The sequence below is a fragment of the Sesamum indicum genome, linkage group LG2 (assembly GCF_000512975.1).
Source record: "Sesamum indicum cultivar Zhongzhi No. 13 linkage group LG2, S_indicum_v1.0, whole genome shotgun sequence".
Taxonomy (NCBI): Eukaryota; Viridiplantae; Streptophyta; class Magnoliopsida; order Lamiales; family Pedaliaceae; genus Sesamum; species Sesamum indicum.
In genome coordinates, this window is record NC_026146.1 from 8,570,102 (window position 1) to 8,593,226 (window position 23,125).

Sequence of the window (23,125 nt, forward strand, 5' to 3'; positions counted from 1 at the left end):
TTTTTTTTTTTTTTTTTTTTTTTTCAAAAACCACCTAAAGGTGGGGGAGCTTTTCGGAGTCCCCAGTTTTTCTATATTAAAATTCATAAAATAATTACAGCGGGGAGAGCCACCTCCCTAGAATATCTAGTAAAGCCATAAACAAGGAGTACTACCCCCTTACAAATAGAGCAACAATAAACAAGGAGTACTACTCCCTTCACCATAGACACTTGACTTTACATAATTTCACATTGTGTTAAAATTCTAGATACGATTTTTAACTTTTCAATATTTATTAGTAAGATTTTTCTTTCCAAGATATTACAAAAGGGAAAAAATGCAAATAACTCTATGTGATACTGTAAATAAATAAATTATTTCTCTAAAAAATAATAATAATTTATCTTTCTGTATTTTTTAAAATACAACAATTTACTCTCATATATATTTTAAAATGAAACAATTATGTCCATAGACAGGTAGGTAAATTGTTTTGTTTAAAAAAAAACATAGAGAGGTAAATTAATTTTTTTTTTTATCACAAAAAAATAATTTGCTCATTTACAATATCGCAAGAGAGTAAATTGCATCAAACCCATTACAAAAGGGAGAGGTGTGGACTGCTTTCGATCAAATCAGCTGCTTTTTGAATTGTTTTATTATTTTGAATGTTATCTTGTTATTGCTATATTCTTATAGACGCATTGTACATGCGAGTCAGTCACTGAGGGTCCCTTTTTAGCCTTCTGACAGAATTAGTCATTTACTATTGGACTACTAATTCTATAAAATTATAATTATAGTAGATCAAACGAAAAACCTAATATTTAAATTGAACAGTTTATGAATCGTTAGTTCATATTAATTAAAATATGAATTATTAAAAACCCCTTTTATTATTTAATTATTACAATAGTTAAGTTAAGAGGATATAGTTATCATGTAATTCTTTTTTATCTAATAAGAAAATGAAAAAGAAAATCAAGTCCTATAAATTAGGGAATGGCAATTTTGATCCGGTGCAAATTAAAATTTATCATTTGGTCCTATAATTTTAAAAATTATGACAAATTTTAGTAATTTTCAGTCAGTTTAATTGAAAAATTCCGTATGGTCATCTATATCATCACCTAAATAAGAATTTTCGGCAAATTAAATGATATAACAATTCAATATATACAGAGAGAGAAAAAAAAAGAGATATCGATGCAATAAGCAGCAAGTGAGTCTAAGTCTACTCGGTCTTCTTTTTGTTTCCTTTTTTTCATATTTTTTTATACCTTGACAATACTAAGGTCCCGTTTACTTTGTTTGATTATAAAATAGTCTATTGTTTATTTTGCGAGATTGGAGTCTGGTACAATAGCTTAAACCCTGTATTATTTACTGTAAAAACTCCATATCTCATCCCACCAATTTGGTGGGTTGAGTTATCACGAGAATAGTGGCCATTGGGCAAGGACTTGAAATATCTTTTTTTGTCCCCAATTCTTCACCTATATTTATCTTCACAATTATGTTGGTAATTTAATTTCTTTATTTTTTATGTTGGTAATTTTATTTTAGGATTTTTGACTGTAACAATATTTTTCGCGTGATTATTTAATATTAATAGTGAATAATTTTTTCTGTAAGTTTATTTTAATTATGTTGTTTATAAAATTCTACGAATTTATTATTTATTATTTTTGTTTTAATTTCATGTGACGAACTCAATTGTTTATCTGAAATTTTGCTAAATGTGTGTCATAGTGTATATTGCACAATGTGAAAACTTATCTTAATTTTAAACTAATTTATCTATGCTATGGTGATTTTTCAAATGGACTTAAAAACAGAAGAGGGGCAATATGGTCATTTAGGCTTTAATACAAGTTTTATCATATCAAGTAAACATCTTAATAATTTTTTACCTTAAAATATAATACAACAAAGTAAACAGCTAATAAATAATTTTAAATTTTTTAATCATTTATTTAATTAAAAATAATCCTATCACCCATTTAATCGAATATTCAAAGTAAACAGAGTCTAAATAAATTAATTCTATATTTTTTTTATATCTTGATAATACTAAATCAATGAATTCAAATTTAAATACTTATAAAGTACATTGATAATATTAAATTAATTAATAAATTTAAAAAAAATAATAATTTACTATACAAAACAAATACATATATATATTTATGAGATTCGAACTCACTATTAGGACTATCGTGTCCTAATAAGTCTAGCCATTCCAACTAAAGTGGTATAATCGTTACTCATTAAAGAGCCCAAATTTTCTGTTCCTTAAGGCCACCCAACATCTCAATCATTTCAAGTTGTTCATCAACTAACCTCCAAAGACCAAAATCTACTCATAAAAAAAAAATTATTAATTAATCACTACATATAATTATAAAGCTAAATTGTAACTACCTTTTCTAAAATTTGGTATAATTACGAATACCCTATCGTTGTTTCAAATATTATCAATAAACCCCTGATTTTATTGGTTGTCTAACAATTAACCAAACTCGTAAGGTTTCCATCTATTTTTTATGACGAGCTGACCAAAATACTCATGTAGATTACAAATTTTATAATTTTATTTATTTTTTTATGAACTAAGTGGATAATTTTTTTATATTTTTTAAATATTTTCATCCATCCTGTTCGATTTTTTTTATAAGTTTTTAATCTTTTAAAAAAATAAAAAAATATAGTAAGGGCAAAATTGACAATTTCATATCTCCATCCAAAGATTATATAATATCATTAAGTATTAGCGGATATTTATAATTTTTTAAAAATAAAAAAATATTCATATTTATATCAAATTTCAGGAGAAAAGATTGTTGTAATTTACTATAATTATAAACTCAACAAGTTAGTTGAGGAAGTTGGGCAGATGGGGTTGGTTGTGGATTAATTACACAATATTCCAGCCAGGACTACTACAAGTAATTGATTAAAAACTGCACTTTATCTACAAATATCATCATGCGTTAATGAAACATCAAATAACACAAAAACCAGGTTAGGACAAGAGAGAAGGGACTGCACAGGCCGGTCTGAGACGGCCTCATCAATCAGCCGGCTAACACTCCTGCCATTTGCCAGCACACAACACCCTGCCAACCCTCATTTTTTCACCCCTTCTCCTTTATAACCCCCTCTATTTGTAGACTTAGTCATATTTTTCCACCAATAATATCAATAACCCTATTTTTTAATCGTTTATCCATCGAGGTTTCTAATCTCATGGCGCCCAAGTTATCACCGGAGACCTCCAAGAACAGCTCAAACGTCAATCCCGTGAATAATCCTGGGATGAAAGCAAAACGTACTAGGAAAACCATCCCTCGAGACTCTCCACCTCAACGTAGTTCAATCTATCGCGGGGTTACAAGGTCTAGTTCAGAAATGTCGATAATGCTAATATTTGGTTACGTTTGTATGTCGTATTTTCTTAAAGGTTGTCCGGATTTATATTGGTTTAGGCATCGATGGACGGGGAGGTATGAAGCGCATTTGTGGGACAAGAATTGCTGGAATGAGGCACAAAACAAGAAAGGCAGACAAGGTAGTATTCATGTGTACTTCAATGTACTTGTTCTTTTTCATTAATGTTTTAGTACCCATGTAATAAGTAGGTACTGATTTTATTTCTTCATGCTGATTTCTTGGTGGGATTATGATTCCGTGGAAAATGCAGTCTATCTTGGTACGTAAATAACAATCGTTTCTTCCTTCCGTTGATGTATAGAAACATCGGTTTTTGCAAAGAAACTCATTACTAATGATTGAATTTTGTGTTCCGGTCCTGATCAGGTGCTTATGATGACGAAGAAGCAGCCGCGCATGCCTATGACTTGGCTGCACTTAAATATTGGGGTCAAGACACTATTCTCAACTTTCCGGTACTTGACTTTATTACATCGTCGTCACAACATTGTTTAAGTTGAATAATCATACAACCTGTGCGTGAACATAGGAAATGTTAATAATGAAACATAGTCTTGGGGGTTGATTCCTATGTTTCACATACAATTGTAGTTATCAACATATCAGAAGGAGCTGACAGAAATGGAGGGACAATCCAGAGAAGAATACATTGGATCATTAAGAAGGCAAGTGTTTGATCAATGGGAATTTTCTTTTTAAAAGTATTATTTTGTCGAAGAAAATGTAATTTATTTTGATAAAATTACATTTTTGGTCCTGTAACTATAGGTCGTCAGAACTTTTATTCTGGTAACTTCATTTATACATTTAGTCATTTTTTTAATGAATTTAGCGTGAACATATCTCATATTTAGTCGTGAACATATCTCATAAGTTACAGAACTAAAAAAAGAAATGCTACCACCTATAGTTATACGACGAAAAATATAATTGTAGCTTTTTTATTTTATTCTCAAAATGTTGATCAAGGCGAGTCTTCTATTGAAATTACAGGAAAAGTAGTGGTTTTTCGCGAGGAGTGTCAAAATATAGAGGAGTTGCAAGGTAAATACGCTTTCTTTTTTGTTTTTATTTTCTTTTTAATTATTCTTTTTCTTACAGTTGTTATAATTTAATGTGGACAAGCTAAAATCCAGTGATTATGCCAATAAATGAGACAAGATGGTCTTGTTATGGTTAAACCTCCAACAACCTAATGGCTTAAGAATTTAAGTGCATTTACAAAGTCAATGAATTTGGTTCAGATACAAAATAACACTTAGATTATTTTATGTAAAAATTTGAATTTTTTGTCAACTTTCAGACATCACCACAATGGAAGATGGGAAGCCCGAATTGGAAGAGTTTTTGGAAATAAGTACCTGTATCTTGGGACTTACGGTAAGTATCAAAGAAATGTCCAGAATCCAACAATTTGACTAACTCCCATGTTTGGTAAACGTCTTTGCGGACAGCTTAGTTTGATCTTACCATCTAGCTAGTTAGGCAAGCAAGTTCAACAACTTTGCATGTTCCCTTTTGTACATCTTTCTTGTACTAAATAGTTGAACTGAAATCTTGCAGCTACACAGGAAGAGGCCGCCATTGCATACGACATGGCGGCTATAGAATATCGTGGGCTCAATGCTGTCACAAATTTCGATCTCAGTCGTTACATTAAGTGGCTAAGACCTAATTACAGCAACCCTAACAAGACAAATATTGATGTGGAGATGAACTCGGCTCCTAGTTCGACCAATGACTCAGGCAGCTCAGCCTCCATTCACCGCCTCCAACCACCATCAGAGACCAGCAACGCCACCTTATCTCAGCCACGGCCGGCTACTGCTACCTCAGCCCTAGGCCTTCTGCTGCAATCATCCAAGTTTAAGGAAATGATGGAGATGACGTTGGCTGCAGAGTGCCCGTCCACACCGCAGGAGTCTGATCCACCACAAAGCAGCATTCCTGAAGATATAAAGACGTACTTTGAGTCGAACGAGTTTTGTGCGTACAACGTCGATCAAGGGGACGATATCTTTGGCGAGCTGAACTCTTTCATGCAACCTATGGTTCAGTTTGATTCAATGCTTAATGGGGAAGATCTGGTGCTATAACTTAATTGTTTCAGATATTTCAGGGTTCTCAGAGTATGAAAGTAGAGTGAGATTGATTGATTCGGCTGATTATATATGCCTGCTACAAGCTACAATTCTTTGATTATCATGTTTTTTTGTAGATACTTATGTAATAAAGTCCGAAAAGTAGACTATGAAGCTCAATTCTTAATTATTCTTAGTTTTTTATTTACGAATTAAGGTTTTTCCTGATCAATCTTCTTAGTATGATGAGATTGTTCAAGTTGATTATTGATGTATATTTTTTAGGGTGAATTACGTCGATACTGTCAAGATTAGATTCAATGACAAAATTACTGTACATTTCCTGAGGGGGTGTCGTTGTAATTTACCTCAGAGGGTATACTTGTAATATTGACTCCTAAATAGGGGGTGTACTTGTAATTTTATAAAGAGTACGGAATAGTTATATAATTAGACATATCTTAAAGGGTACCAATATAATTTATTTTATTTTTTATTCATTTGAAAGATTGGTTTAGGTTAGTTGTAAGTGGTTGATATTATGACTTTGTGTTTCCATCCATTCAATGAATTAAAACAAGACGGCATATGTATTGGCACAAGAAAGGAGTGTTGGGAATGACTAACAGTGATCAAGTCTCTTGCTCTCTTAGTCTTGTTTTTTGCTTATGTAAACAAAAAAATTCAATTTTTTTGTTAAATATCAATATATCCATTGCATTATGTGAGGATGGGATAGAGTCCCATTTTTTCCAACAACTAAGGCATGGTTCTATAAATAGGGCTTGAGTTCATTTTATTTTCCAAACCAACATTTTTTAGAATAATTCCTTTTGCTTTCTTTCACTACTTTCTCTTCTTTCCTTCTGAATGTTTTGTTCGTCGTTCCAAACTCTCTTCCACGAGTACGCGTGTAAGAGAGTTATAGCTGTGCTAACCTTGGGGAGCGATCAGTTTATACTATCTGCACCATGGTAGTACCGAAATTTCACTTTCAAACAGTGGTTCTCCACGGCACAGTCTGTTATTTTTTTCCAACAATTGAAAGCGAAATTATTGTTATAATGGTTGTTCCAATTGCTAAAACACTCATGACCTCTCCAAACTAGAGCCACTTGACGGGACCAAGTATAAACGATGGTCACAAAAGTTGCTCATATTTTTTGAACAATTGGATGTGGACTATGTGCTGTTCAAGAGTCCATCGGAAACTCTAGTAGAAATCTCCACTCTTGCCATTACTGCAGCGGTGATCCCTGCAGAAGGGACGACCACAAAATCTGAGGATGAGACAAAACTGAAATACGACAGAGACAATAAAACAGTGAGAGGTCACCTGCTTAATTATATGAATAATTCTCTGTTCGATTTATTTGTCAACTATAAGAGTGCCAAAGAAATCTGGATTACGATGGAGGCAAGATACGGAGGTGATGCTGCTGGAAGGAAAAAGTACGTCGTGGGTAAATGGCTTCAATTTCAAATGGTCGGTGAGAAGCCTATAATGGACCAAATCCATGGGTATGAGAACCTAGTGACTGAAGTGCTGAGTGAGGGCATGAAAATGTGTGAAATTTTACAAGCCAACGTACTACTGGAAAAATTCCCTCCTACTTGGAGTGAATATCGCAACCACTTGAAGCACAAGAAAAGGGATCTAACACTTCAAGAATTAATCAGCCATATGAGAACGGAATAAGCAAATCGCCTAAAAGATAAAGAAACTTCTCTCTCTTCTCTTTTAGTTAAAGCTAACCTTGTTGAGTCTGCTGAATCTAAAAATAGGTTTCACCAGAATAAAGGAAAAATTTTTCAAAAGAACAATCAACACAAGACATTCAAAGGACCTGACGGCAAGATCCAAAAGAACAAAATATCATGCTACTGTTGTGGGAGACTAGGACACAAAGCGTACCAGTGCTACCAAAGAAAGGATCAACAAAAGACAAACCAAAAACCAACCACTAAATTTACTCCACAAGTCAACCTAGCTGAAAATGATTAGGTCATTACTGCGGTAATTGTAGAAGCCAACTTGGTAGAGAACAAAGAAGACTGGATACTAGACACTGGCGCATCCAGGCATTTCTGCTCAAACAAAGCACTATTCCATGAACTTAGTAACGTAACAGATGGTGAGTGTGTCTTCATGGGGAACTCTACAACTGCCGGAGTCTTGGGTAAAGGAAAGATCTTCCTTAAACTTACTTCTGGCAAAACACTTGCTTTGAATGACGTACTATATGTGCCTTCTTTACGTAGAAATCTAGTTTTTGATAGTTTATTGAATAAAGCTGACTTGAAAATTGTGTTAGAATCTAATAAGGTTATAATCACTAGGAATAATGACTTTGTAGGAAATGGATATTTATCTGATGGTTTATTTGTCCTGAACACTATTTTCACTGCTATTAATAAAATTTCTTCAAATTTTGCTTATTTGATGGAATCTATTGATATATAGCATGGTAGATTGGGACATGTGAACTATTCCTTTATTAAAAGGTTGAAAACTATGAATCTTATAAATATTTCTGACACAAATGGATGCTCTAAATGTGGAATCTGTGTAGAAGCAAAATACGTAAAGAAACCTTTTAAACCCATCACATCTAGTAGTACTGAATTGCTAGAATTAATTCACTCAGATCTAACTGATTTCAAAAACACATTGAGCAAGGGTGATAGAAAATAGGCTTAAAGGCAATTTTCGTTCCCTAACTTCAAGCCATTCTCGTTTTAGTCCCCTAAGTTACTAGGGTTTCAATTTGGTCCTGTAAAACTGAAAAATTCTCAATTTTGATCCAAATTTTGCCGGAAAAATGAGGGGCTCGCCGGAAGAAGTCACATGCCAAGCATGTGACTTTTTAAATTAGGGGTTAGATTGTGATTGGCTGGAAAAAAAGATGTGCGCAGACATGGCGCTTAGTTGCAATTTAAAAAAAAAAACAGGACTGACGTGGAAATCAAAGTCGATGAAATTCACCCCGAAATCGCCCGCCAGTCGCCGCCACCTTCTCTCTTCAATTCCTTCATCGTTACTTGAAACTTTTGGCCACCACATATACCATTCGATTCCCCATAGCAAGGAGAACAAAACCCCTCAACCAATTTTGAGATTCGACCACGATAGCGATTGGGCTTTGAAATTGACCGTCGCGGACAGGACGACCCACAATTGAGGATTGATACCATTGGATTCGTCTCCTCACTGCGGTTCTAATGGGACTAGTCTCATCCATTTTCATCAACTAGGTGCAAAGATCTATCGTTTTAAAGATCTCGGTCGTCGTCCGCCGCGACTGCACCTTCCGCCGGAGTTTTCTCCTTCATTTGAATGAACCACCAGCACGGACGACCACCGTTGAAATCCTCTCATTCTGGCGAATCTTTTGAGACCAGTCCCATCGATTTTGGTCACCTCTGTGCAAAGATCTGACAAAAGCTGTCATCTGCCTTCGCCGACGGTCGCGCGCTCGATTCTCCGCCGTATGACGGCGGATTTCAGGCGGAGAACCACCACTGAGCTCGCTACAATGGCGGACCTTCCTCTCCGATCAGAAGTGGCCACTGGAGCCTCAATGGAATCGGCCTCCTTGGAAGCTAACACGATCAACTCAGCCAACTCGACTGAGTTGACTCACCCGATCATGCAACAAGAACAGTAGCAAAGCAAACAGCTGACGTGGATATTTATCCATGTCAGTCATGTTTTTTTCTTTTTTAATTTCCAACTGGGCGCCACGTCTGCGCCACATCATTTTTTTTCCAACCAATCACAATCTAACCCCCAATTTAAAAAGTCACATGCTTGGCATGTGACTTTTTCCGGCGAGCCCCTCATTTTTCGGTGAAAATTGGATCAAAATTGAGAATTTTTCAATTTTATGGGACCAAATTAAAATCCTAGTAACTTAGGGGATTAAAACGAGAATGCACTGAAGTTAGGGGACGAAAATTGCCTTTAAGCCTAAAAAATATTGTATCTTGTTCGTTGATGATTTTTCTAGATACACTAGGATTTATCTATTAAAATCAAAAGATGAGGCTGCTAAAATATTTTTAAAATTTAAAGTTGAAGTTGAAAATCAATTAGATAAAAAGATTAAAAGACTTAGATCTGATAGAGGTAGAGAATACGACACTAAATTCTTAAAAGAATTTTGTGAGATTAATGGAAAAATTCATGAAATGTCTGCTCCTTATACACCTCAACAAAATGGCATAGCCGAACAAAAAAATAGACCTGTGAAAGAAATGATGAATGCTATGCTATTTAGCTCAGGTATGCCTGATAATATGTGGGGGGAAGCAACTTTATCTGCATGCTATATCTTTAATAGAGTTCCACATAAAAAATTGAATAAATCCCTTATGAATTATGGAAAAGATTTGCTCCTAACTTTAGACTTCTTAAGGTGTGGGGTTGTCTAGCTAACGTAGCATATCCAGAATTTAAGAAAACAAACATAGGACCTAAAACCTTTGACTATGTGTTTATTGGATATGCCCAAAATAGTGCAGCATATAGATTCAAGTGTTTAAATGATAACTCTCTCTGTGAATCAAGAGATGCTGAATTTTTTGAACTGGTTTTTTCGTTAATTAGAACTTCTAGAATGGACGTAGCCTCGTCAAGCAATAAACATTTATTAACTTCCTCTAATTCTATTGTGAATGAACCTACAAGAAGTAAAAGAGAAAAAACTGGACATAGTTTTGGACTAGACTTTCTAACTGCTTTCCTAACGAAACACCAAGGGAAGATAAATGAAGATGATCCTAAGACATATATGAAAGCAATAACCTCCATAGACTTTAGTGTCTGGAAGGAAGCCATTAGAGATGAACTAGATTCTATAATGTTAAATCATACTTGTGATTTAGTAGATTTGCCTATAGGAAGTAAGCCTATAAAATGCAAATGAGTTTTCAAGAAAAAATTGAAACCAGATGGATCAATAGACAAATTTAAGGAACGATTAGAGGTTGTGGGTTATACGCAAAAGAAGGGAATAGACTATTTCGACAAATATTCACCTGTGACAAAGATTGCAACCATTAGAACTCTAGTTGCGCTATCAGCTATTCTTGACTTAATAATCCATCAAATGGATGTAAAAACAACCTTTCTAAATGAAGACTTGGAAGAAGAAATATATATGGAACAACCAGAAGGGTTTATGGTACCTAGTCAAGAAAATAAAGTTTGTACACATATAAAATCACTATATGGACTAAAACAAGCACCCAAACAATGATATGAAAAGTTTGATCATACTTTAAAAACTAATTGGTACAAAGCAAATGTATCTGATACGTGTGTATACTCAAAATTGTTTGGGATATTATATGCTTATATGTCGATGATATGCTGATTTTAGGCAGCAACATAGAAATAATTTATGAAACCAAAAGATTCTTATCAGCACAATTTGACATGAAAGATTTAGGAGAAGCTGATGTATTCCCTAGGCATTAAAATTAGAAAAACAGAAAGTGGGTTCTCTCTTTGTCAGTGCCACTACATAAAGAAAATCTTGGACAAGTTCGGTGGTCAAGATGAAATACCAATCAAAACACCCTATGACCCGAGTGTATATCGCAAAAAGAATAAAGGTGATAGCGTGTCACAAGCTGAGTATGCAAAAATCATAGGGAGTGTCATATTTCTCATGAACTACACTAGATTTGATATAACTTATGCTGTGCGTAGACTAAGTCGGTATACCCGTTATCCCAGTAATGAACATTGGGATTCACTACGTTGCTTGTTAAGATATCTAAAGGGGACTATAAACTTGAGTTTGCACTTTAATAAATTTTCAAAAATGATGAAGTAAGCTCAACTAGTGGATTCGTCTTTACTTTGGGTAGGGGAGCTATTTCTTGGAAATCTACAAAACAAACTTGTATAGTTCGTTCTACTATGGAATCTGAATTTATAGCTCTTGAATTAGCAAGTCAAGAAGCAGAGTGGCTGAGAAACTTATTGGGAGATGTGCCCTTGTGGGGGTCAACTGTGCTAGTGTCTCTGCACTGTGACTCCCAAGTTGCTATTGAAATTGCCAAGAACTATGCTTACAATGGCAAAAGGAGACATATTCATATCAAACATGAAGCAGTAAAAGCACTCCTAAAGAATGGGATAATCTTCTTGGATTATGTGAGGTCCGAGAGGAACTTGGTAGATTTACGAAAGGACTAACCAGGAGAATTATCTTTGAGTCTTCGAGAGCAATGGAGTTAAAACCCCTTGATTGATGGAATATAGTATTGACCATATAAATCCATAGCCTTGTGTTTGGGTGGTCCTAATAAGGACTTGATGGATAACTCTGACTTTGTTCAGGAAGATAGCTTCATAGCTCAGTTGTTGAGTGGTCTATAGACTTGATGAAGCTATCTGGATGAGTGTGAAGGTGGGCCGCCTTCTATGAAAGAAAAATAAAAGTCCTTTCTAGAGCACTCATTAGAACCCAAGGTATAGAACAACAAATACTAAGGAATTCATACATGATTGTGGGGGGGTCTCAATCTGAGCTATCGAAAGTTCAAGAGTCATATCACTCTCGTTAGTTAAATTGATTGTCTCACTTCATTACGTTTTAATTTAATTGAAAGATATTAATTATTAAGTATATCTCTTCCTTCACTCAGAGATCATATTCTTCTTCTACATTAGTCATTTGTGGGGATTGTTGGGAATGACTAATAGTGACCAAGTCTCTTGCTCTCTTAGCCTTGTTTTTTGCTTATATAAAGAAACAAATCCAATTTTTTGCTAAATATCAATATATCCGTTGCATTATGTGAGGATGGGATAGAGTCCCATTTATTCCAATAACTAAGGCATGGTTCTATAAATAGGGCTTGAGTTTATTTTATTTTTCACACCAACATTTTTTAGAATAATTCCTTTTGCTTTCTTTCACTGCTTTCTCTTCTTCCCTTCTGAGTGTTTTGTTCGTTGTTCCAAGCTCTCTTCCACAAGTGCGCGTGTAAGAGAGTTATAGTTGTGTTAACCTTGGGGAATAATTGGCTTATACTATCTGCACGACGGTAGTACCGAAATTTCGCTTTCAATGCAGTAGTTCTCCACGGCATAGTATTTTATTTTTTCTGATAAGGAGAAAATACTGCATAGTTTTTATATAATTAATGATTAAAAATCAAGGTTGATGCTTATTGAAGTTTAGTATTATAAAATGTCGAAGCCCGAAAGATCTAATCGACGATCCTAAAATAAGTTGGGGGATTAATCTGCAAAAACTATAATTAGTATTTAATGCTTAAGTTAGTAAGGATTTCAGTTAGGATCTAACTGAAAATGGCATGAATTGGATAAAATACAAAAAAAAAAAAAAAATGCTTTGTATGCTCGAAAGTGTGCAAAAATGTCCAAAATGGCATATTTTTGCTTCCTTATCCTACCCGGTCTCCTGTTTATAAAGGAGGGATGAGAGCATGATTTACATGTCCATGATTGTAGGATAAGTTTAGCATCGTGAGAGTAAATCAGGGAGTTGTATGCCATCTGCAATGTCAATCGTATTCCACATTGGTAAGAAATGTTGCCACATCAGGTAATAAATGTATGTTTAGGAGGAGTTTGTTGGTTGTTTCAGCCGATTTTCCTTCTAATTTATCTACACGTCTATTAACGTGTCACATGTTATGGTCATGTTATGAATAGGCCTTAGATGCTCTGGTCTAGTCCTGGGCCACCAACAGGCCTCATTTGAGCTTGGTGTTTGACTTTAATCCTCGAGATTTGAACATCTTGAAGTTTTGCCCTTAATGGGTTTGGATTTTTTTCTAGTTAAATGGGCTTGACTATGTCTGGGTTTTGAAAATTGATGCTTTTTGACCTCATCAAATACCATGAAGAGAGTGGACGTCTTGGGAACATGCGGCGGAAGCACGAAAATGGATTGTGCATAATAAAATCATAAAACTCGATTAAGGGGTCTTCCCTTGGTCATTCCTAGGCATTTGATTTAAAATCGCAGACTTAGACAGCAAATAAAAGAATCATGAATATGAGGCTTATGAATAAAAGAAAGAACAAAGGTGCAATATGTAAATTTAATTGTTATCTTTGTTACTTTCTTGATTGACTACGTGCTTTTCATTTTTTCTCTAATTTTGTCCATGTTTTAGATTTTAAAGTAGAGATTCTGTATGAATATCTACACTACACCAGGAGTAAGACTAATCCTCTTGCTAGAGAAGATTAAACATTGGAAGAAAATTGATCTAAAGAATCACACGTTTGGTTAATGTGTTCTTCACTTGATTCTTGATCAAAGAAGAAGCAAGAGAGTGGAATAGAGAGTGGGAAGTGCGGCCCGGTGCTTGCAAGTGAGAGAGGGAGGCCTGTATATTGTAAATCTCATTGTAGCGAGATGAATGACCTAGTCATTCAAATTCAATCTCAAGAATTAAGAAACTTTCCATATATTATGATCAAATCATACCATATATGAGGATGCCTCTTATGGTCGAGTAGAACCCTCATTCATTAGAAGGAGGAGTTCAACTCGTTCTTTCTATGTGGGGAGGAGTCCAACTCCTCCTTTCCTTACATGGAAGTCAACTAGGCATTTGGGCCCCATTAGAGTGGACCTGACTTTATTTTAAATAAATAAAATAAGCCCAAAATCCAACTAAACATGGTCCAATGTAATTTTATTCAATTAAAGATAAGTCCAAACACCTTTAATTAAAAAAAAATCCAATCTACTCATTAAAGTAAATTCAATTAAATTAATACAATTAATTCAATCTTAGACTACCCATCTAATGAATCATCCTACTTATAAATAATTCAAGTTATTTATACTCTTTAGAATTAATTAATTTAATCTAATAATATTAATTTCCATCTTTAGAAATTAATTTTAAATTAATTTCTTAACCCCCTTAATGATTTGTGTGTGACTCCTGAGGTTCATCATCTGCTAAACATTGAGTCTGTATCTAGCACAATTGATCAATTAAATTCAATTTAATTAATTGTTCTTGATTAACCATTAATCAAGGACGACGTTACCATGGGTAGCTGTCTAGCAATGGTTCACAATTAAAGACTAGGTGAATGTTGTCGAAAACATTTAGGTTTTTGAGTTTCATACGAGTATGGTCCTTTGGTCTATTGTCGTCCGACCTTAGCTAAGATATGGAATTGGGCATTGATTCCTATCCTGAACTAGACATCTAGGTTCAATACTCGAGACTGCTTTCGCTCTATTGTTCGACATAGAAAACTATTTTCTATCCAATTAATCCATGTGGCCATAGATCCTAAGAATATAGACAAGTCTCCTAGCGCATAGGAGACACCACTGTCATATATTGACAGGAGATAGATCCTCTTCTTATAATCCATTGTCCTCACTACACATTTTGACTGAATTGGAAAAAAATTATAATAATCATGTCCATGACATGGTCGCCTCTTATCAGATCCAACATACAACCACTATGTGTATGTGACTATAATGGCTCTTCAAGTTTGAGAGGACTACTTTTGTACTACCGAAGCTGGGAATTTCAGTCATACCGAGCAAGCCTCCAAAGCTTCCATATGACTATCCATTTAAGTCAGTCCAATTAGCTAACTACCTTATAAATTAACCCACTAAGATTGCATAAATGTCCAATGTCTGTCATCAATGGAAAACAATACTGATCTAATGAATGCAATACTTAGTGTAAGTCTCTATAACACTCTTGATGTCCAATCTCGATGTTCTCGACCTGGAACATTGCAGACCAAACCTCAAAAATTGGTTTTATAGCCATCATCTAATGCGCAAACCAACTACATGGGTTATCTAACTGGTTTGTGGGCATCTGTTGTGATGTTAAAGTATTGTTTAACGTAATTGGTAAGCGCAACAGATCCATATAACAAGAATGAATACTTATTAGATTCATTGAGACAATATTACTTTGGTAAAGATTGTTGAATAGTTTTGAAGATCATCAATCCATTTGGCTTTTCTGATCATCTATTTTGACATACCATTCATGATTCTCTTATCACTAGCTAGAAAATCCACAAGTGTCTATGTATAAACATAAAGGACCTTTTTCCGCACTAGTGGGAAAGATACAATTTTGATCCTTAAACTAAGTTATTTGAGCGGTTTAGTTCCTCAAATAATTTGAGATTACAGTTTTGGTCCTTAAATTATTATTTTAGTCCGTTCGTTAGTAAAACCATTAAAGTTAACGAATTTTTTTTTAAAAGGGGAAACTAGCCATTTTTCGTTCATTTTATGGTATTTTTCAAGTTTCGATCTAATGCACCCATTTCTCCTTTTTTTCTTCAAGCTTCAACAAAGAAAAAAATTCGTGAATTTTTAAACAACACATTTTTTTATATGATCTTAACAAAATATTGTCAATAATATATTTTGTGTACAGTGCAATACCTTCAATACATGTTTAACACAAAAATATTAGCTTCATCATATGTATTTTAATGTCTTCATAATATTGGCTTTATTATACTTATTTTTATCCAGAGATTAGAAATATTCAGAGAAATATAATAAAAAAAAAGTTAAAGTTACTATTATATTAATTTTTTTTTTTGTTTAAATTCATTTTTTGGATTCTTTTCTCTTTTGAAGCTTGGAAAAAATGGGGGAAACAGGGGCATTAGAGAAAAAATTGAAAAAAAAGGTACCACAAAATGAAAAAGTAATGGCTATTTTTCCTCCATAAAATGAAAATCCTAGTAACTTTAACGGCTTATTAATGGAAGGACTATAAAAATGCCAAAAAAAAAAAAAAAAACAGCTTGAGGACCAAAACTACAACCTCAAATTAGTTGAGGGTCAAAACTGCATAAGTGGCTTTATTTAAGGACCAAAATCATAATTATTCCCTCCACTCTTACATGTTAATGCGCATATGAAAGTTTCTTTCTTAAGAGTAACAAAAAATTAAAAAAATACAAGGAATCTTAACTTCCTAAATGCATTTTTCCTAAAAGCAAATGTAGGAACATAAATGTCTTCGTAAAAGTACAAAGTGAAAATTTGTTCAGAATCTCATAATTATCTCGGCATACTTATTCAAGCAATTAAAGATGTACAATAGAAACACTTAAATCATTAATGAATAGATACAATTACTGAAAAAGAATAAATAAGTTGATATACATATTGTGAAATAAGTATAAATTTCAAGTATTTATGTTTGTAGGTATGGACACAAGTCTCTCTAAATGTGTGTATATATACGTATGCAAGTAAATATGTATATATATGCATATAATAAAATTCGGAGTAAATGAGTCAACCATAATTTTAAATTATTTCAATAATTTGTCTACGTCTATTATTTTCTGTAAAAACTGAAGTTTTCTCTTTCTTTTTTTCTCAACTTTAGTTGGTAAGTTCAGATTCACAAAAGTAGAACTTCAAATCTACAATTTCTAACGTAAATGTTGAAAATAAAACTTTAATTTTCTATAAGTATTTGAATAAGTTAATAAATACATATTATTGCAAAAGATTTTACAAGCGAACAGTTTTGAGGTTATTACGGACAGAAAAATGGTTATAGCTGACTGTTTTAAGGTGCTGAGGTTTTGAATTGCATTCCGCTATTAGTTAGCATATGGAAGTTGCTAGAAATGTGGAATGCTTGTGTCTCTTCTTTAATAGTGAAGCATAATAACCACTACAAGGACTCATAAATCGAGGTTAGTTTAAGGCATAATTTCTATTTCCAGAATGTTCTACCATATTTGTGATTGTGGATTAACATATAAATGGGGTGACTTGTCTTCGAACTCAAAAAATGTTGTTAATAGAGGTTGTAGAAAATACAGATTTTGTGGGCCCAAAACTAGTTAATAAATGAGCCTGTCTTAGTTGTACAGAAGTGGGCGATATTCATTTCTTCTGTTAAGTTGATGAGTATTCAACCACAGAATCATGGTTGACTGTTGGATCAGCATTTATGAATTAGGAATCTTCCCGTTCAAACTCGTATGACATAAAAGATTTGATGGACTACTGCATTTGCACAACGGTTAATCGGTCTTGTCTGCCTTAAGATACGCCTGCAGTATTGTGATTAATTGCAACAAGTAACGGTGATGAGTGCCAAGCTATTTGGTAACGTTTCTTGTTAGGTTTTGGGAGTCATGATTATTCTATTATTTCTGGAGACTTGGGCCTTTTGATTGCAGAATGTATTAATCAAGACCAACTAGTGTTGCCCGGCTTGAGAAATGCACTCTGTGAGGCGATTGGGTAATCATTAATCTGTCACCGAGTTTGCCTTTGGGTTTTTCCTTTTCCACATCTTTCCTCAAGCATTTTAGATTTTTATTCTGCAATGCTATCATGCTCATGTATCCTGGATAGCTGCATTGCACTTCACTTTCCTATTTGCAGAAGGCTTGGGAAGATCAAGGAGTGATGTTTGGTTCAAGAGATGCACTCTGTTTGACTATTTGAAACTGTGGCAACGACAATCGTGGATGACCTATGATTTGGTACCTTGTATTTTCTTATCCAGCAGTATCATGCCTAAGATGCCTTGTTGTTTTTCCTGTAAGTCATCATATACTTTTGCCAACAGAACTTTGCAAAGAATGTAATATGGTAATGACCATATAAATCCATAGCCATGTGTTTGGGTGGTCCTAATAAGGACTTGATGGATAAGCCTGACTTTGTTCAGGAAGATAGCCTCATAGCTCAGTTGTTGAGTGGTTTATAGATTTGATGGAGCTATCTGCATGAGTGTGGAGGTGGGCCGCCTTCTATGAAAGAAAAATGAAAGTTCTTTCTAGAGAACTCATTAGAACCCAAGGTGTAAGCGCATGGCCATTAATAGCACTCGAAACTTTATCGCGGAACAACGAACACTAAAGAATTCATACGTGATTGTGGGGGGTCTCAATTTGAGCTATCGAAAGTTCAAGAGTCATATCACTCTTGTTAGCTAAATTGACTGCCTCACTTCACTACGCATTAATTCAATCAAAAGATATTAATGCTTAAGTATATATATTCCTTCACTCAGAAGCCATATTCTTCTTCTATATTAGTCATTTGTGGGGGTTTGTTGGGAATGACTAATAGTGACCAAGTCACTTGCCCTCTTAGCCTTGTTTTTTTGCTTATGTAACAAACAAATCCAATTTTTATGCTGAATAAAATATATCCGTTACATTATGTGAGGATGGGATAGAGTCCAATTTATTTCAACAACTTAGGCATGGTTCTATAAATAGGCTTGAGTTCATTTCATTTTACACACCAAAAAGTCGAGAGCCTCTTCTCTTCTAACTTTTTCCTCCTTTTTCACTTTTGAGTGTTAATTTTGTTCGTTGTTTTAAGCTTTCTTCCACGAGTATGCATGTAAGAAAGTAATAGCTGTGTTAATCTTGGGGAGCGATCGGTTTATACTATCTGCACCACGGTAGTACCAAAATTTCGCTTTCAAGGTAATAGTTTTCCACGACACAATCTTTCAATTTTCCAACACTATATACGCCCTGGGTCGTTGTAATTTACCTTAAGGGGTGTACTTGTAAAATTTGGTTCATGAACAGGGTATACTTGTAATTATAGTTACAATCTTATAAATATATTTGTAATTTTATAAAGAGTATAAAATATTTATGTAATTAATTAGACCTAAGTTAACGAGTACTAATATAATTAATCTTTTTTTATTCATTTGAAAGATTGTAAGTTGTTGATGTTACGACTTTGTGTTTCCATTCATTCAATGAATTAAGACAAGATGGCATATGTATTGGCACAAGAAAGGAGAAAATGTACTGCATAGATTTTGTATCATTGATGATTAAAAATCAAGGTTGATGCTTACCGAAATTTAGTATTATAAAAAGTCGAAGGATCTAATTGACGATCCTAAAATAAGTTGGGGGATCAACCTGCAAAAATTATAATTAGTACTTAATGCTTAAGTTAGTAAGGATTTCAATTAGGATCCAAGTGAAAATGGATTGAATGCGACTAAAAACTAGCAACAGTGAAGAAAATGCAGAAAAAATGCTTAATACTCAAAAGTGGGATAAATACAATTTTGGTTCTCAAACAAAGTTACTTATGCAGCTTTGGTCCTCAAATAATTTGAGGTTGAGTTTTAATCTTTAAACTATTGTTTTTTTAGCATTTGTCTTTTCATTAATAAAACAATTAAAGTTAACGAAAATTTCTAATGGGAAAAAGTAGCCATGTTCCTTCCATTTTGTGGTGTTTTTAAGCTTTGGTATAACACACCCATTTTCTTTCTCATTTTTCTTCAAGCTTCCAGAGAGAGAAAATCTTAAAAAAATGAGTTTAAGCAGCACATTTTTATATAATCTTAACAAAATATTGTCAATAACCTATTTTGTATGATGCAAAACCAGCAAGATATTTATAACGCAAAATATTAGCTTTATCATATTTATTTTGTTCTCTCTATAATATTGCTTTATTATATTTATTTTTGTTGGAATAGGTGACAAAAAGCCAATTAGATTTGTGGTTTTGAGAACCATTAAAGCAATCTTTATTTAAGTAATATGATCCCGGCAAATATGGTAAGTATTTGTCTTTGGCACATGTGTCTGTTGTGCTTACCAAATTATGTCAAGCACTGCTTTGACGTCACAATAGATGCCCATAGACCACTTAATAGCCCATGTAGTTGAGTTGCACATTGGATGACGACTATAAAACCAACTTCTGAGAGTTGGTCTGAAATGTTCCAAGTCGAGGACCTCGAAACTGGACATCAAGAGTCCTATTGAAACTTGCACTGAGTATTGAATTCATTGGATGAGTGCCGCATTTCATCAGCGACAGATGTTGTCTATGCAATTTCAGTGGGTTATTTGACACGGTGGTCAACTGACTGAATTGACTCTCGTCATATGGAGGCCTTAGAGGCTTTATCGGTATGATTTGATTCCCGGCTTTGATAGTAGCTAGGGGAGTAGTCCTTTTACTTGAGGAACAGTGACGTACATACGATAACTGTATCTTGGATCCATGCGAGAGGTGATTGTATCACAGACATGATCATCATAAGTCTGGTTCAATGCAGTCGGAGTATGTAGCGAGGACGGTAAGTTCCAAGAAGATGATCCGTCCCCTGTCAGTATGTAACAGAGGTATCTCCTATGCACTTAGAGATGCATTCACGCTCTATGAATTTGTGGCCACATGTATGTTTAAAATCACTTCAATCCCTCAAATTCATTCTTAACTTTAGCATACCTAAACTTTAATTTTTATTTCAGTTTGGTCCATCTGACCATTTTCTAGCAATAATGTCCCCAGAGTTTGGCTTTTTGGAGGGTAAAAATGATCAATTTAAGTTTGATTTTATCACTTTAGTCCCTTAAATTTATAAAATTATCAAATTAGTCCTTTATTACAAAGAAAATTATTTGTTTTATATTTTTATTCTGTGAATATCACTAAAAAAGGCAAAATTTGGAGCAGGTTTAGGAACAACTTTTTTTATCTTTGGAATGGTTTGCAGGACACTAAACTTATTTGGAACAGTTGGAAATCCGTCCTTACAAATGGCGTTACAAAATTTTAGGAACGGTTTAGGCAACACCATTCCTATTTGGAATGGGAAAATTTATTTTTTTAATTGGAACGGTTTTAGGAACGGTCAGTCTTATTTAGGAACACGTATATAATATTATTTTAGTAATGGTATTAGGAACGGTCTTTTTTGAATTTGAAACACGTACTTAAAATTGAAATAGTAATAGTATTAGGAACGGCTAACCACTATTTAGGACCTTTCAAATAACTCCATCTGCTCTGCCTCTTGTAGAAGAAAAAAAACAGTTAGCATTTTATTTATCAATATTGTCTTTTGTTGAGAGATGAAGATGGATAATTCTAACTAAATCAACTGGCAAAATTCACTTGATGGGTTAAACAAGCTTAAAGACATGCATGCTCTGTTTGTACGTGGTTACAAAGAAACTATACATTTTAAAATATTTATTAATTATTAGAAATGTTGTCCTCAATTTATTTTCTATTTCTAATGATTAAGTAATTGCATTTTAATTTAAAATATTATCTTAGTATTGTTATTGTTGACATTATTTTGTAAATAATATTATTATTGGGATTGTTGGTCTAATTTTGTAATTATTAACGTTATTATGTAAATAATAATATTATTGAGATTATTGGTGTAATTTTGTGATTATTGACATTGTTATGTAAAAATATCATAATTGGGATTATACATTGGTCTAATTTTTGTGCTTATTTACATCATGATGTAAAAATATTATTGTTGGAAATATTGGTCTAATTTGTGTGATTATTTACATTATTATGTAAAAATGTTATTATTGAGAATATTGGTCTAATTTTTATGATTATTTAAATAATATTATTATTAAGATTACATATTGGTCTAATTTTTGTGCTTATTTACATTATGATGTAAAAATATTATTATTGAGAATATTGATCTAATTTTTATAATTATTTACATTATTATTTAAATAATGTTATTATTGGAATTATATATTAGTCTAACTTTTGTGATTACTTGCATTGTGATATAGAAATATTATTATTGGAATTATATATTGGTCTAATTTTTGTGATTATTTACATTATGATGTAAAAATATTATTATTGAGACTATATATTGGTCTAATTAATTTTTGTCACTATTTACATTATGATATAAAAATATTATTATTGGGATAATATTGGTCTAATTTTTGTGATTATTTACATTGTGATGTAAAAATATTATTATTGGGATTATAGTGGTCTAATTTTTTTGATTATTTATATTATAATATAATAATGTTATTATTGGGAATACTGATCTATTTTTTTTTTACTATTTACATTATGTTGTAATAATGTTATTATTAAGAATATTGGTCTAATTTTTGTGATTATTTACATTATGATGTAAAATTATTTTATTGAGAATATTGAGCTAATGTCATGTAAAAAAAATTGTATTTTATCAATTAGCCTAATTATACAATAAATTGCACATCTATACAATAGATTTCACAAAAAATTTAGTCAATATGATACAATGCACACAAGAATTGCATAAGTTACAGAATTATACAGTAAATTGCACAAATAATTACACTATACAATAAATTACACAATAATTACATAATCTTTATAAAAAATAGAAAATTATGAAAAATATTAAAAATTAGCAGAAATTACAGAAAATTATTAAAATTACCAATAAGTTTTAAAAAGTTTTTAACTTTTAAAATTACCAATAAGTTTTACAATTTATAATAATTACAGAAAATTATTAAAATTACCAAAAATTTTAAAAAAATTACAGAAAATTACATTTTTTTTTAAAAAATCTCAGAAAATTAAGAAAAATTTTAAAATTTCAGAAATGTATTAAAAATTTTAGAAGATTAAAGTTGGTAAATTTACAGAAAATATGAAAAATTTTCTAAAAATTACGTATAAGTTTTAGAAAAAATTTTAGTTATATTTTCTAACAATATGTTCAGAAATATTTTTGAAAATATTTTCAATATTTTTTTGTCAAACATATATGAAAATAGTTTTAGAAAATGG

General features: G+C 32.8%; 1 protein-coding gene across 1 annotated transcript; it reads left to right on the forward strand.

Moving 5' to 3' along the window:
* Positions 2,980-5,738, forward strand: LOC105155867 (AP2-like ethylene-responsive transcription factor At1g16060). The gene is made up of 8 exons (XM_020692026.1): positions 2,980-3,380; positions 3,471-3,553; positions 3,686-3,694; positions 3,802-3,890; positions 4,027-4,100; positions 4,429-4,479; positions 4,739-4,815; positions 4,999-5,738. Exons 1-8 carry the CDS (start codon positions 3,232-3,234, stop codon positions 5,529-5,531), a joined length of 1,065 nt encoding a protein of 354 aa, XP_020547685.1. The 5' UTR covers positions 2,980-3,231; the 3' UTR covers positions 5,532-5,738.

Bases quoted from the DNA above. Each gene is read 5' to 3' on its own strand.
- LOC105155867 (XM_020692026.1), top strand. From the start codon at position 3,232: ATGGCGCCCAAGTTATCACCGGAGACCTCCAAGAACAGCTCAAACGTC. The intron at 4,101-4,428 runs GCAAGTGTTTGA...TTGAAATTACAG, and splicing joins TACATTGGATCATTAAGAAG to GAAAAGTAGTGGTTTTTCGC. The intron at 4,816-4,998 runs GTAAGTATCAAA...GAAATCTTGCAG, and splicing joins CCTGTATCTTGGGACTTACG to CTACACAGGAAGAGGCCGCC.